General features: G+C 39.8%; 1 protein-coding gene across 5 annotated transcripts in view; it reads left to right on the top strand.

Moving 5' to 3' along the window:
- Positions 1 to 279: 279 nt before the first annotated feature.
- Positions 280 to 15,981, top strand: part of LOC148852403 (putative magnesium transporter NIPA6) — a 40,973-nt gene continuing 25,271 nt past the window's right edge. For 3 of the 5 annotated variants that reach the window (XM_088945520.1, XM_088945521.1, XM_088945522.1), the window contains exons 1-8: positions 285 to 677; positions 778 to 834; positions 921 to 1,011; positions 1,124 to 1,284; positions 1,382 to 1,509; positions 1,834 to 1,971; positions 12,790 to 12,882; positions 12,961 to 13,078. In XM_088945520.1, the coding sequence (XP_088801646.1) occupies positions 512 to 677; positions 778 to 834; positions 921 to 1,011; positions 1,124 to 1,284; positions 1,382 to 1,509; positions 1,834 to 1,971; positions 12,790 to 12,882; positions 12,961 to 13,078 (952 nt within the window). In that variant the 5' untranslated portion in view covers positions 285 to 511. Of the gene's footprint in view, positions 678 to 754; positions 835 to 920; positions 1,012 to 1,123; positions 1,285 to 1,381; positions 1,510 to 1,833; positions 1,972 to 12,789; positions 12,883 to 12,960; positions 13,079 to 15,981 lie in introns of all 5 variants that reach the window. The other 2 variants (XM_088945524.1, XM_088945523.1) reach the window with 2 other exon arrangements.

Here is a 15,981-nt window from a genome sequence, read left to right as displayed (position 1 = left end):
ATGCACATCTTAGCGTGCATTGAGAACATCTCTCGTACTTGAAACGTGAGATGCTCTCAATATACGATTGGAATGTTCTGTAGGGCGCTGCGGGGCGTAGCTTGTGGGGCGCTAATGTAAACTCCCTATCCACAACTACCAAAGGACACTAAAACCAAGCAAGCAGCCAAACTGGCGCATGTTAGCAGGAATAGCTAGAGACAGTTAGAGTGCACATGATAACGATTTTCGGACAGTATACTTTTTTATTATTGTTTAAATAAATAAATATTTAATGCTGCAACGAAGTTGCCTTCTTGTGTAGACTGGCAGGTGAGAAACTCTGTTATTGTTTAACCGACTGCTTTGCGGGAGAGAGACTGTGAGACCTTTCAATTGCTCTTCTTTTGCAGTCAAAATCAGATTTTCAGGGTCTCCAATTCCGAGTCCGCCGATCTGTGATGAGTTCTATCTACTTTAAACCACTCAGAACCTTTGGGTTTTAGATGAAAAATAGATCATTCGATGACCAATGGCACCATCTTTGTCAGCGAACGGAGAAACAGCCGTTTCGCTCTCGTATACAGATAATTTTATAGGATTTCTTCTTGCTGTAGCCTCTAGTGCCTTCATTGGATCCAGCTTCATTATAAAGAAAAAGGGTCTGAAGCGGGCGGGGGCGTCGGGTCCTCGTGCTAGTAAGTCAATTGGACGGTAACCTTAACCCTAATTTTTCTATCTGGGTTTTGTTTTTCTGAGGTTATAGTGATTGTAGATTGGTTGACTCGTTGATTTAAGGTGTTGGAGGGTACGGGTATCTGTTAGAGCCGCTTTGGTGGGTTGGCATGCTTACTAGTAAGTTGTGTTTTGCTGCATTAGAACTTTTGACATTTTTGAAGGAAATGTTAGATTTGTTTGTGAGGTTTGTGAAAACGTGACAGTGATTGTTGGGGAGATCGCGAATTTTGTTGCTTACATTTTTGCTCCTGCTGTTCTTGTTACACCACTGGGGGCATTGAGTATAATTGTTAGGTAAGATCGATTTTTTTATTCGATTTAGGTTAGTTGAAGTATGGAATGTAGTGACTGGTTCTGATTTTGATTGATGTTGGTGGTCTTTGGTGTGTTTTCTTCAAATGGACAGTGCGGTTCTAGCACATTTTCTGTTGGATGAGAAATTACAGAAAATGGGAGTACTGGGGTGTATTCTATGCATGGTGGGGTCTACAGTAATCGTACTTCATGCTCCTGAAGAAAGTACTCCAAATTCGGTATTAGAAATTTGGAGTTTAGCAACCCAACCAGGTATCGATACCAATTTCGTTATCATTACTTTAGTTTATTTGTTACGTAGTTTCTCTTGTTTCTAGTTCTATGATCTGATTTGATGTGTCTGCTCCAGCATTTCTTTTGTATACAGCATCGGCTATAGCTGTGGTTCTGGTACTGATGTTGCATTTTGTGCCGCGATATGGGCAAACAAACATTCTAGTGTACATAGGCATATGTTCTATAATAGGATCTTTGACGGTATGTAGTTCTTCCTTTTATAAAAACCCTTGTTTTAAACACAAAAGTTAGTTTTATATGTACCACAGTTATATTATGCATTAGATTCACTAGCTGATGTCTTTTACAAATCCATCTGGTTTAGTATTAGATAATATAAAACAATTACATGTTTTTGGTCAAAGCTTTGTGTTTTGTCTTGTATCACTTTCTATCACATGTCCCATCCAGTATTCTTGTTAATGACTGTGGTATTGGCAATGCATTTTGATTTTGCCTTTCTGGTTTCTGGTTTCCTTTGTGCAAATTTTCTTCTGTCTATGATATGCCTATGATGTTTTGCAGGTTATGAGTATAAAAGCGATAGGTATTGCAATAAAACTCACAATTGAGGGTACAAACCAGGCAGGGTATTTCCAGACATGGGTATTCGCAATGGTTGCAGTGACATGCATCATCACTCAGTTAAATTACCTGAACATGGTTGGTATTTCTTAAACTTATTCCGGATTTGATGTCATTAGTGTTTGTGGGACAACTGCATGATTTACTTTTAAAGATCTTCGATTGTTCTGCATTATTGGTTAAATTTTGTTTTCATAAGTATATAAAATATAAAATATTTATTTCAGTTTTTAATATCTTGCTTTTTGATTTTGCATTAATCAACAAGCCTCGTCCCAACTATATGGGGTTGGCTAGCATCTGAGGGAGAGAAATACAACTGATATAAAAACAAACTTTAGCCAATTACACCAAACAATTATTTTTTGATAAACCCAATTACACCAAACAATTACTAACCTTCTAATCACTATCAATTGATTTTGTTACCATTTGACGACTGACTGATCATTAGAGTGTGGTTACAGTGATTACATCCTATCTGACTAAGAGGAGGTGGTTCTGGTCTCAATCCTTTTTTTCTGGGAGAATGTCATCAAGTTAAGATAGTGGTTCCAAGGGAATCCTGACAGTCTGGGCTCTTATGCATCTCAGATATATCCATGGATTGATCATCCTCTCAAATTCCTTTCTATCTGTGAGGTGACTATGTGTTTATCATTGAGATATTGGAGGATTTTGGAATGACGTCCAACTGGTAATCAGAGTGTGGCACAGTGATTACATCCTTCTTCGTCAAGAGCAGGCAATTGCACTGTTAGTCCTTCTGGAGGATATCAAGTTAAGATGATGACCCCAAGCATATCTCACCAATTTGGGCTTTTATGCATTTCAGATACATTCGTGGATCATCACCTTCACATATTTCAGCAAAGTGACTCGGCTTATGTTGAGATTTTGTCATTGATCTAGAGTTTGAGGCTTTTAGCATCTATGAGTTATGAGCATGCCATTATAAGGGGGGATACATATATATGTATATTTTTTTTGATAGGTACATTATGATGGAGAATCACAAGTTATAATATGGTTCATGTAAGGGAAAAGGGAGATGCTCTTTTTTTCTCTTTTCTTTTTTGTATTTTTTTTTTGGGCAGGGGGAAGGGGGTAACATTTAGAAAAGAAAAAGTTGAGCACTTAATTCCTGTTGGCTCCACCCATGTGTTTGTGACAGGTTGATATTCTAATTCAGATCCATGGAGGCTATCCAATCACCTTGGAGAAGTGTGATAAGTTGAACTCCTTGTTCCATTTGGTTCCTAGGTTAGCTACTCTATAATAGACATCTAGGAGGCAAGGGTAATGAGCTTTACCTTATCATTTCTTTACCAAATTGAGATTGCTTTATTTTTGTAGCTTTTTCACATTTTCTAAAGGAGAGGCTGTTTGGCTGCTTAATCTCTATCTATCTATCACTATTCATTAACACCTTGACTTCATTATCATTGATCGATAGAGAAAGAAAATGGAAATTTGTCTTGGAAGTATTCCCTAAGGCTGGATAGTTTGGGGCAACCCGATTCGCTCAAGGGTGAAAAGTGGAAACCATTTTATGGTTACTGGCTATTGACAGCATCTTTATGATTGATCACTTGAAGAAGGGAGGCTTTGAGATGCCAAGTATTTGCTTTACATGTAGCGATTGCAAAGAAAACATAAGACATTTATTCATTTCTTGCAAGGTGACAACCTTTTTGAGGAGAGTCTTTTCTTCCTTATTTAGACTACACATTTAGCAGCCTAACAACCAAGAAGAAATTTTCTTTATGGCCAAATATTCAAGGGAGTAAGAAGGCAAAAGTTCTCTGGAGCTGTATCCTATTTTAACCAATTGGGGTATTTGGAGACACAGGAATAGAAGCTTGTTCAACAATAAAAAAGGAATGTTGAGGGATTATATGCTGATACTGGAAATACATTTTTCAAATGGATTTTGGTTCCATAATTTTCTGAGACAGATACCTTTTTGGCTCAAAATTTTGTGTTACCATTGAATTGTCTCATGATGTTGTTTGAATTTGTAGTATGTTAAAGCTAGATTCAGATGGACACATCTAATATGTAATTGGGTTGATAGCTCATCAACCCAATAAGATATTATACTTCTTTTATTTTTTATAAAATTTCTTTTAATTTGTACTTCTGGAGGGATGCTTGGTGTGATGATGGAGTCCTGATGAAATGTTTCCATTCTTCCTAGCTGTTAACAGGGATACTCGGGTGTCAAACTCGTATAAGACACAAGATGGGGCAGTGACTTGGTGCTTGTCCTTTAGAAGACACATAAATGACTGGGATTTAGAAGATGGCCTGTTTGTTTCCTCATAACTCTTATCTCTTAAGAGGAATCTTTTAACTTTAAGAGAAAAATGGTTGTTTGTTTCCTCTTATCTCTCATCTCTTAAAGTGTAACTATACAACTTTTTGTTTTCCGATGATACCCCAAAAAGACAAACAAAAGTCTCATATATGGGGTCAAAATGGATATTTAATAATTTTCAGAATTCAGAAATCAGAACATTTTCTGCATTCAGAGTTCAGAGGAAAGAAAAGTTCACCAAAACCAATATGCCTCTTAATGTAATTACTGCACTTTCAGATGTCAGAATTCAGAGCAAACGAATTGGCCCTTAGCCTCCCTGATCAGGAAGCTTAATAGTACAACTCCATGGCAGAGTCAAGGGGATGAAAGGACTTGGTGATTGAAAAGACTGGGGAACTTCTCTGTCAGGTCTTTTTTGAAGAAGCTAAATAACCATTCAGAGGCAGACTTATTTTTCTTGCCCTGGACTACAGCGGAAGGTAAATGTCTCACTAGAAATAGCCTGCAAAGGAGGGGGTTGGACCCAGACACAATGAGCTCTGCTTTCTGTAGGATGGAGAGGGAAGCTGTAGATCACTTATTTCTCAATTGTTCAACTGCTTCCGAGGTGTACTATTGTTTCTGCAGACTCCAACGCTTCAGTTGGTGTCAATAAACACTTTGGGACCATTTAAAGGGCTGGAAATTGGGGGTCTCATTAGAAGAGGTTGGAAACTATGGAGCATTATTCTGGCAGCTGTAACTTGGTGGTGCATTGGGAAGGGGAGAAACCTCATCATTTTTGAAAACAAGAGTTGCTCAATAGAAGAGCTGATCAGAAACGTAATAGGGACAATTTTGTCCCCGATGCTTCTTCTTTCCATAACCGGGATAACAGCACATAAAAATTAAGGTAAGAGTTATGCAATTTCAGGCTTAGGAAGGTTCATAATACTGCAACTCCTCAGGGAGATTCTGCTACACCATTCTACTATGTGTTGGAGTTTATGATTATATGCTTTGTTAAATAGTATTTGCCACCCACTCTCTCACCACCATATGAGAAAATTAGGAAGATCATACTAAAAACAGTACCCTTCACCATATTTATCACTATAACAGTAATCTTCCAACCAATCTCTGATAGACACCTTTATTTGGAAGTAGATCACCTTCTTCAACTCCTATCTATGATTGAGATCGATTAGAGTCTTGGTTAGGTTTACTCCAAGTTTTTCTTGTTTTTTGTACAAGGTCTAGTACATACTTCCTCTGGGAGATAAAGATACCCTTCTTAGACCTAGCCACTTCAATTTCAAGGAAGCATCTATGTGGCCCAAGGTCCTTAGTCTCAAACTGAGACGCTAGGGAAGCCTTTAACGTGGTCACTTCTGAAGGATCACTACCCATGATGACAATGTTATCAACATACACAATCAAAATGGTTACTGAGCCCTCTACTCTTTTAACAAAGAGTGTATGATCAGTTTGAGTTTGAATAGACGTAATCCACTGAGTAGCTCCTACTCCGCTAGACCTATCAAACCAAGCATCGGGAGAGAGCTTGAGCCATAGATAGATTTCTTTAAAATGCAAATATTTCCTTTGCTATTAGGAAGATCAACTCCAGGAGGCACTTCCATGTAAACTTCTTGTAGACCATCATTCAAGAAGTCCTAGTAAAGGGATCTTATATACACAACATGATTATTTAAAAGTGGATGCTGATAGGACCTGGAGGTTTATATTAATGTTGATAGGACCAGATTCCTTGATGATAAGAGGTCTACCTCATGGTATTATGCCTTTATTGGAGGGAATATGGTGTGATGGAAAAGTTTGGAAGCAGAATGTGGTTGTTAGGTCCAATGCTAAAGCAGAGTGTCGTGCCATAGCTCATGGTTTGTTTGATGCATTGTTGTTAAGATCTCTAGATGAGTACAGATGTCCAGATGTCATTATTGCTATAATGTGACAATAAGTCAGTTACTAATATTACACACAATTCTGTACAGCATGATAGCACCAAATATATAGAGGTTGATCGTCACTTTAAAGGGTAAAAGGTGGTTCTTGGTGATGTTTGCCTTCCCTTTGATAAGACAGATCAGTAGAGGAATTTGTAAAGCTACTACAGTTCACTCTTAGCAAGCTGGGCATGATTGACATATACACTCATCTTGAAGGGGAATGTAGAAATCAGTGAATTGTTTCACCTATTTTATTTTGAGCATGTGTTATATCTTATAAAGATAGCACTTTAGCATAAGGTTGCAGTGGAATGCTGCTCTGCTATTGCTGCCAACCCAAATAAGGCAGTTGTGCATATGATCATTTTGAAGTTTCCATATGTATGACACTGTTTGGTAGGGTTTCTGACATAGAAATATTGTCATTGAGTTCTTTGAGATTTGTTAAAGTGGTATAGCCATGATTGGCACTAACTTGTTCATAGGAAGCCAAAACATAAACTATAAGATACTATGGGGGCATCAGCTTGACTTCTCAAAGGCTCATTATTATCATGCCGTGGGTAATGTCTGAATGAGGACAAATTAGAACAAATTTTGATGGAAGCTCTCTTGGGAATCCAGGCCATTCAGGTATAGGAGTTTTCAGAGAACATGTTGACTATATTGTAAGCTATTCAAGTCCAGCTGGGCCAGAAAACTCTTTTAAGGGCAGAATGGTTAGCACTTCAAGGCCTGAGAATTTGCATGGGGTAGAGGCTAGTGTTATGCAGGAGAGAAGAATGAAAGAAGAGAGAAAAGAGAGAGAAGAAGAGATAAAAGAGAGAAGAAGAGAGAAGAGAGAGAAGAGAGAACTGAGAGCTCAAAGATGCTGCTGGCGGCACAACTTTTTAATATATATACTAGGGCGACAACAACTAAAATAAAAAAGGAGCAAAAGTACAATAGTACCCCTGCGGTACTATACATAGGAAAAAATAACAGCTGTTAACACTCCTCCTCAAGTTGGGACATAGATGTCAATCATGCCCAACTTGTCACATAAATCATGATGTCTTGAGTGGTGTAGTCCTTTTGTAAAGATGCCTGCAAGTTGATCATCAGAGCTGACATAGGGAGTACACACTTCCCCTGTGATAACTCTCTCTGATAAAATGCTTGTCGACTTCGATGTGTTTAGTTCTATCATGTAGCACAGGGTTAGCAGCAATGTTTATGGCTGCTTTGTTATTATAGAATAGGGTCATAGGTCTGTCCACTGGAAAGCCCAACTCACTCAACAAATTCTTTATCCACATAATTTCAGCCACTCCATGAGCCATTGCTCGACATTTAGCTTCAGCACTGGATCTAGCCACCACATTTGCTTTTTGCTTCTCCAGTTAACTAGATTTTCTCCTATGAAGGTGTAGTAGCCACTAGTTGACTTTCTGTCATTTAGGGATCCTGCCAAATCTGCACCAGTATACACTTCAACTTTCAAATGTCCATGCCTTTGAAACAACAAGCCAGCACCTGGAAACCTTTTAAGGTATCGGAGGATTCTTTCTACTACTTCAAGATGAGTGGTCATAAGGGCATGCATGAACTGGCTAAGGACACCAACTATATAAGCAATGTCTGGGCAGGTCATAGAAAGATATAACAATCTCCCTATAAGTCTCTGAAACTGTTTCACATCCTTGATAGGTTCGGCTGTCACCTAATTTATGGTTAGGATCAATGGGGGAATCAACTGGCTTCACTCCCATTTTTCCTGTATCCTGGAGTAAATCTAGGACATACTTCCTTTGGGAAATGAAGATACCCCTTTTTGAGTGGGCAACTTTAATTCCTAGGAAGTATCTTATAGGACCTAGATCCTTTACTTCAAACTGTGTGGCAAGAAAACTCTTCAACTTTTGGATTTCATTCTTCCAGTCGCTAGTGATAATAATATCATCAACATATACTATCAAAGCAACAATTTTACCTTCTCCTCTTTTCACAAACAATGTGTGATCAGATTGACATTGCTTGTATCCTTTCTACTGAACTATTGCATGGAATCTGTTGAACCAGGCTCTCGGTGATTGTTTCAGCCCGTATAAAGACTTCTTTAACTTGCACACCTTTTGTTCATTGCCTTGAGCCTGAAAATCAGGGGGTTGTATCATGTAAACTTTCCTCTTCAAGGTCACCATTCAAGAATGCATTCTTGATATCAAGCTGATGTAGATTCCAGTCAAGATTAGCAGCAAGAGAGAATAGAACTCTAATGGAGTTCATCTTGGCAACGGGTGCAAAAGTCTCTGCATAATCAACTCCGTACACTTGTGTAAACCCCTTTGCCACTAAACGAGATTTATACCTCTCCACCGTGCCATTAGCCCTATATTTGACTGTGAACACCCATTTACATCCAACTGGATCCTTTCCCTTAGGAAGATCTACAAGTTCCCATGTGCCATTTTTATGAAGGGCATTAATTTCTTCGTTTATAGCATCTGTCCATTCAAGTACTGAAAGAGCTTCTGCCACATTCGTAGGGATAGGGACACTGTCAATTGATATGAGAAAGGCTCGAAAAGAAGGTGAAATGTTTTCATAGGAAACAGAGTGGGAAATGGGGTGTTTAGTGGTGCACGATCTAACACCTTTCCTGTGAGCAGTAGGAAGGTCAAGGTCGCTAGCAACAGAGGTATCAACTACAATGGGGTCAAGAGCATCAATGGGAACCAAGATACCTGAGTGGGTATGATTCGTCCCCGAAGAGTTTAATGGCACTGGAGGTACAACTTCTAGATTCTCCACAGCTCTTGAATATGGTTGGTCTTTATGACGACGGAAGAAGACACGAAAAGGAGGAGGATCAGGAAGAGGAGGGAGCTGAACTAGTTTCTCCTCATTCCTACTCTCCCCCTGAGGAGAAATAGGGAAAAAAGGCTCACTCTCAAAGAAAGAGACATCCATGGAAACATAGAATTTCTGAGAAACAGGATCAAAACAACGGTATCTCTTCTGAGTGAAGGAGTACCCCACGAATATGCAAGGAATAGCACAAGGATCCAATTTCCCACGAGTAGGGGACACATATTGGACAAAGCAACGACAACCAAACACACGAGGAGGAATGAGAAGAAGGGGAGCCTTAGGAAAGAGAAACTGATGTGGGGCTTTGCACTCCAACCAACGAGAGGGCATACAGTTGATGAGGTAGGTAGCACAAAGGACAGCCTCAAGCCAAAAACGTTTTGGGACATTCATATGGAGTAGTAAACCCTAAGCCACTTCAAGGAGGTGTCGGTTCTTTCTTTTAGCAACACCATTTTGTTGTGGTGTTCGGGCACAAGAGTTACGGTGAAGTGAACCACATGACGCAAAAAATTCCGTGATATCACTATGAAAATACTCTTTGGCATTATCTGACTAAAAAATTTGGATTTCATTTTGAAATTGGGTGAAGACCATCTGCTGAAAATCTTGGATAGTTTTGGGTACTTCGTCCCTTGTCCGCATGGTATATACCCATGGTAATAAAATACTTGTAGCCACTCTCAGATGGTAAAGTAACAGGGCCTCACACATCAGAATGAACAATGTGAAAAGGAAATTCAGATTTATTTTTTTTTGAAAGAAAATGAGTTCTACACTGCTTACTCAATTGACAAGTTTGACGAGAGAAATCTGAAACGGACATTGACTTAAACAATTATGGAAATACCACTTTCAAAGACTCAAAAGATAAATGACCAAGATGACAATGCCATAAATAAACTTAACTCTTACAGGACTAACTGTTAGACTCTGTGACTTGAAGACCAACCTTATTCTCCAGCATGTAAAGTCCATCAACCATACATCCTCTACCAATCGCCCTCCCTGAGGCCAGATCCTGTATCACACGGTACGAAGGGAAAAATGTCACTGAGCAGTTTAAGGAATTAGTAATACTATTAACAGAGAATAAATTAATGGGAAATTTCGGAACATGTAAAACATCAGAGAGGTTAAGGCCGAGAGGGAGAGAAATGGTTCCTTGACCAGCTATGGTAGTATATGATCCATCAGCTAGTCTCAACTTGTCTCTTCCAGAAAGAAGGTGATAGGTTTGAAAGTAAGAGGACGTACCAGTCATGTGTTTTGATGCTCCATAATCAATGATCCAGGGAGTGTCAGGGTTATGAGAACCAACATGGAATGCTGTGGCAGAGTTACCTGATGTAGACGCAAATGAAGTTGAGGGAGGAGCATCCATCTGACGAATTGCTCAACCATAGAGCTCTAAATGGTCACAGAAGGAATTTATAATATCCTCCCTTGGGTCAGATCTAGATGAATGTGTCTGAGTCACAATATGAATGGGGGGCTGATTCTCCTGAGTAGCCATGTTTTCCATAGTGTGTTTTCTTGTACCTTGCTGTCCTGACTTTTTATTCATATCTAAACCTTGCTTCTTATTCAGATCTTGAGCCCATTTCGGCTTCCCATGAAGATCCCAGCATGTGTCTCGGGTGTGTCGGGGTTTCTGGCAATGAGTACACCACAATTTGTCCTTGTCATCCATCTTTTTCTGAAGACCTTCCTTCCTAGAAGTATTTCCCCCACCAGTAGTAACACTCCCTTTCGCTGCCAACACAACTGCATCTCCTCCAGAACTGTTCATCAAATTCCTTCTGCTTTCTTTTGATTGTACAAGAGCATAAACTTCCTGAACTGATGGAAGATCCTTGCTACCGAGGATTTGAACTCTCATAGATTCATATGTAGGGTTCAAACCATGTAAGAAAGCAAACACTCTCTGCTGGGAGACGAGTTTTTTGTACAATTTTGCATCTTCATCACACTTCCAGTCCACACTCTGATAATGATCTAATTCCTTCCAGACAGAGGTCAAGTCTGAGTAGTACACAGATAGACACCTCTCCCCCTATTTACAAGTAGACGATTCTGCTTGTAGTTGGTAGGTTTTTGCATAGTGTCACAGTTCTGAATATGTTGATTTTGCTTGTTCTCAGATCTCATTTGCCGTTTTAGCCCACATGAAATTCCTTCTTATTTGAGGTTGCATAGAAACTAAAAGCCAGGACATGACCATGCTGTTTTCCTGGTTCCATTTGTCATATTTAGCACTCCCAGAATGTGGTTCTTTGATTCTCTCATTAATATAACCTATCTTTCCCCTTGCAATTATGTACAGCTTGATCCCTCTTGACCATTCTAAATAATTTAAACCATCAAGAGGGATAACAGCCATGGGAAAGGATAGATCCACACCCCCACTCATTCCATTCAGCATTGAGGAAACACTGGATGTAGCAGAATCTTCACCACTCATGATTTCAGATTCAAAAACAACTCTTAAATGGGGTACACAGCCTTAAAGTGTTGTTACAGGTGCTGTTACAGCACTAACAGGTCATCCCTTGACTTACAAGTTCAACACAAGTGTTGCCACAGTACATACAGGTCATCTCTTGACATACGCATCAACAGGACTACTGTTGCATCAAGTACTGGTCACTTTCTGACCTTCAGTTCACCATAAACGCTGCTGTTGCAGCACACAAAAAAGGTCCTCACGACCTACAGTTTCTCAGGGATCAGTCAACCCTACAAAAAAGGAAAGAAAGAGAGGTGCTGATCACCTCACATCCAATTGGCAGACCTAGTACAGGTTCTGCCCTGGCACACGACCAGAAAAAAAAGGCAAGAGAGAGAGAAAAAGGTTACTTCAATGTGTGAGATCTTCAATCAGCCGAACAGCAGATGAGGGCGGCAGATCTGGGAATCTGGTGCGAAGAAGAAAAAGGACTATTCGCTCGACTTCTCCTTTCAGATCTGGTAGTCCTGCTCTGATACCATGTTATGCAGGAGAGAAAAATGAAAGAAGAGAGAAAAGAGAGAGAAGAAGAGAGAAGAGAACTGAGAGCTCAAAGATACTGCTAGCGGCACAGCTTTTTAATATATATACTAGGGCGACAACAACTAAAATAAAAAAGGAGAAAAAATACAATAGTACCCCTGCGGTACTATACATAGGAAAAAATAACAGCTGTTAACAGCTAGAAAGGAGATTTCCAACTTGTGGTTGGTTCCTCTCTAAGGCTGAAGGTCCTTCGTGTTTTAGATTCCAAATTAGAGAAGCAACATGTTTATCTTCCAATTTGAACTGTTCATTCAGTTGGATCCCCATGATGGGAGTCAACAAGAGAGAGCTAGAATAGGAAATACTGGAGCTAGGGGAAAATCTATAATTGCATATGATTCTGTCAGCAAAAGGCTGTTAAGTTGTTTTTGTCTCAAGTTACTTGGAGGTAGTGTTATCTCATGCATATTTTCTTTCAATATAGTTTTAATGATCAGAAGAAAACGTTGATATCATGGGGTCATTACTCATTTTTATGCTTGGCTCATTTTGGATTTCTTGATTGATTTCTGAGTTATATATTATTCAGGTCATTTCTTGTTTTATCTATTGACTTTATGCACATATAACTTATTGTTTTGAATTGGATACAAAATAATAATGTTATTTCCATAATATATTATTCTTTTCCCATTTCAAAATTTTTATTGAATCATAGCCCAATGTCAAAATAGAACATTGTATGTGCAACATTGATCATCCTTGGTATGTTTCAGGCATTGGATACTTTCAACACAGCTGTTGTTTCCCCTATCTATTATGCCATGTTCACATCTCTCACAATGCTTGCAAGTGCCATAATGTTCAAGGTACTTAGTGGATTTATATGCTGCAGTAATACAAAATTTGTATGGTTCAAATTCAGATTTGAAGTTCTTGTATTTCAGGATTGGTCTGGTCAGAGTGCAAGTAATATAGTATCAGTGCTCTGTGGATTCATTACTGTGCTTTCAGGGACTGCAGTATTACATAGCACCAGAGAACCAGATGCACCCCCTGTTACAGGTATTTGTGGTCATGACTCATGGACATAAAGACAGACCTTGCTTTGCTTAATGCATATCTAAAAGTTTGTAAATGTAGACACATAAATATCTGCTGAATGTTTTCCATCTTTACACAAAGATGTCTACTGAGGTTGGCAGATGTTTGCCATCTGTTATTCCTTGTGTATCTTCCTTTTTCTTTTTTTTTTTTTCAATAATTTTTTCCTTGTTATATTGATCAGAAGAACGTGAACTGAAACTAATCCATACTCTTTACAGTAATTGACAGGAGATCAATGGGGAAGGGAGGGAGAAAGGAGGGATACACTGGCGGGGGGGGGGGCAGAAACTTGGTACAATAGGCATAGGAAGAATTTAGTGGTGAAGGAAAACTTCACTTTTAGCAATGCAGCAGAAGCCGGAGCTTGGCTGAGTTTTGGAGAGGCAAGAGGCTGGAAAGAAGGAGAAAAGTGGATCGTTGAAACAAAAGAGTGAGGGGTAGAGGCGAGGAAGGATTTTCTTAGAAGATGTCTGGTGCGGAGATTCGGGGACTTGGTGGGTCTAGATGAAATCCAAAACTGGGCGTTGCAGGCTTGGGCTTTGATGGGTGGAGTTCGAACTAAGAAACTAATTTAAGTTCTTTCTTTCCTGTGTTTGAAGGTGAAGAAGACTGTCCAAAAAAAACTTGGATTGGGACGTTTGGGCTGTCATTGCTGCGATGGTGTCCAAGCATGATGAAAGCCTTAGGGGACCATTGTGGAGGCTTTCTCGGAACTGACGACAAGCCGGAGGAACTTTGAACATGGAACTAGGTAGGAATTAGAGTGAAGGAGGGGGGTACTATTCCGGAGTAGGTGGAGATAACGGTAAGTGAAATTATGTTTTCAGTATGGCTCTGGAAGGAAAACCGACCTAGTGCCAACTTGAGAAGGAGACCAGAAGAGGAGAAATTCGGAAGCCAAGAATTAAAGGAGTTTGGTGGTCCGGAAACGTCAAAATTGAATATTATCAATTTTGATGAAAAGAAATTGGTGACAGGAGAGTCGCCAGAAGGAAGAAAGAGATGAGGGAAATCGTGCTAGATAGGGGGTGCATGGAAGACCAATTGATTGTAAAAAGGGATCACAAGGGCCAAGATAGGCCTTAGATACAAAGTCAGATTGGCCAATCCAACGGTGGGATTGATTCAAGAAAGAGTCCTCTAATTCAAGGCTCACACTCGAGAAATGAAGAGGGAAAAGCTTTAATTGCTTTGAAAAGCTTGATTAAAGACTGCCTATATGAGTTGGGTGTCAGGCCTGAACCAAAGCTAGATGACTTAAACATGCCAATCTCAAGGAAAACTACAGGGGAAAATAGCTTAAAGACGATGTCTGGGCAAGATTCCTTTGACACATAGTCAAGGCCCTTCAGACTAAACAATGGTGGGTGGGGACCCACGATCCAAACCCAGATGAACAAAATGGGTGTCCATCAGTTGAAAGGGATATGCATGGGTTGGATAATATTTTGGTCAGGACTAGGCCTTCAGTGTGGAAGAGACCCAATAGGATATCAGATCCAATAGGACCTAGTCACAAAACAATTAAAAGCTGGGAAACAAAAGCCCAGTCCTCAATGAATTAGAAACATATTCATCGAAGGGTTATGAAAAAGGTGGTGAACCAAGAGGGTGAAGATTCAGTCCAGGGAGCAAGCGAAGAAAGGAGAATGGAGGAAGAGACTACGAAGAAAGGAAAGAAGAGCGAAATGGGGAAAAATCTTCATGAGGTGAGTGGGGGAAACTTTGTCTAGCGGATACTCACAGAGAAGGATGTTAGCCGAACCTCTTTCTATCAACATGGAAGTGGCTCATGCTCACAGTCTCTGGGAGTGAATAAAGAGCAGAGCAGGGTGGAATGTTATCTTCAGGAGTGTAAAGAGACTGGGTCGAATGGGCCCTAACAGCTGCTTGTGTGATATCCTTTTTTATCTTTTATTTTATGTTGATGGGCCTCACTTAATGGGCCTGTTATTTGTTCTTGTTTTATTTTCTTTATGTAATTGCCAAGCTGGCCGCCCAGTTAAGGGCATACTTGTCATCAGTAATTATTAAAGATTAATAAAATAGGGTTAGAGGAGAAGCGTGTATTATTCGACTTCTTCTTCTCTTACCTCTTCTCTTCGACATACACAGCTCTTGAACTATTTATTCAGATCTGATTTGCACTGTTAATTACTGTTTTAAATCTGATATTAGAAGACTGATTCACATCTTGGTATCAGAGTGGGTACAGTTCTTCTTTCTTTCTTTTATTCGTTCCTGTACACTCTAAAATTAAGAGAGTGTATGGAGAGATAGGTTCTCTATAGTATAGAGAATCACTTGCCTAGTTGGTAGAAGGGTTTGGAGATTTAAGTTCTGGCCGAATTTTTCCAAGAAGTGATGCTGTTTTGCTGCTGCCCGAAACCCTAGCCAATTGTAGATTTTCGAGGTTACTAGGAAAGGTGAAGCTCGGGTTTGGCGCTCTGTGCTTGGAAGGTGTCTTGTGACTGCTAAAGGAGGGCGGTTCAGGTTAGGAAGAGTTTGGGTCAGTCTGGTTGGTGCGGCACCATCTTCTCTCTTCCTCCCATCTGCTGGACGGAGCAAAACCCTAGTTTTTCAAGCACCCTTTTTCTGGTTTGACTTCAAGTAAGTTTGCATAGTTAAAATTTCAGTTCTTTGATTTTCGTTTGATTAATGGAGACATACAGAAGTGAGTTCAAGCAGGTGCCGGTTTCTAGACCTGCTCTAGTAGATTCCGTTTTGACTAGTGTTATCACGATTAAGCTAGATGGGACGAACTATCTTGCCTGGGCACAGTATATAAAAAATTATGTTTGTAGTAGAGGTAAACTCGGGCATCTCACAGGCAGTAAGGTGAAACCCGAAGAGACAGATCC

The sequence above is a fragment of the Nelumbo lutea genome, chromosome 5, assembly GCF_056320005.1.
Source record: "Nelumbo lutea isolate HS-2025 chromosome 5, American lotus-T2T, whole genome shotgun sequence".
NCBI classification, from domain to species: Eukaryota; Viridiplantae; Streptophyta; class Magnoliopsida; order Proteales; family Nelumbonaceae; genus Nelumbo; species Nelumbo lutea.
The sequence above is the reverse complement of the archived record's forward strand: the minus strand, read 5'-3'. Positions and strand labels throughout refer to the sequence as shown.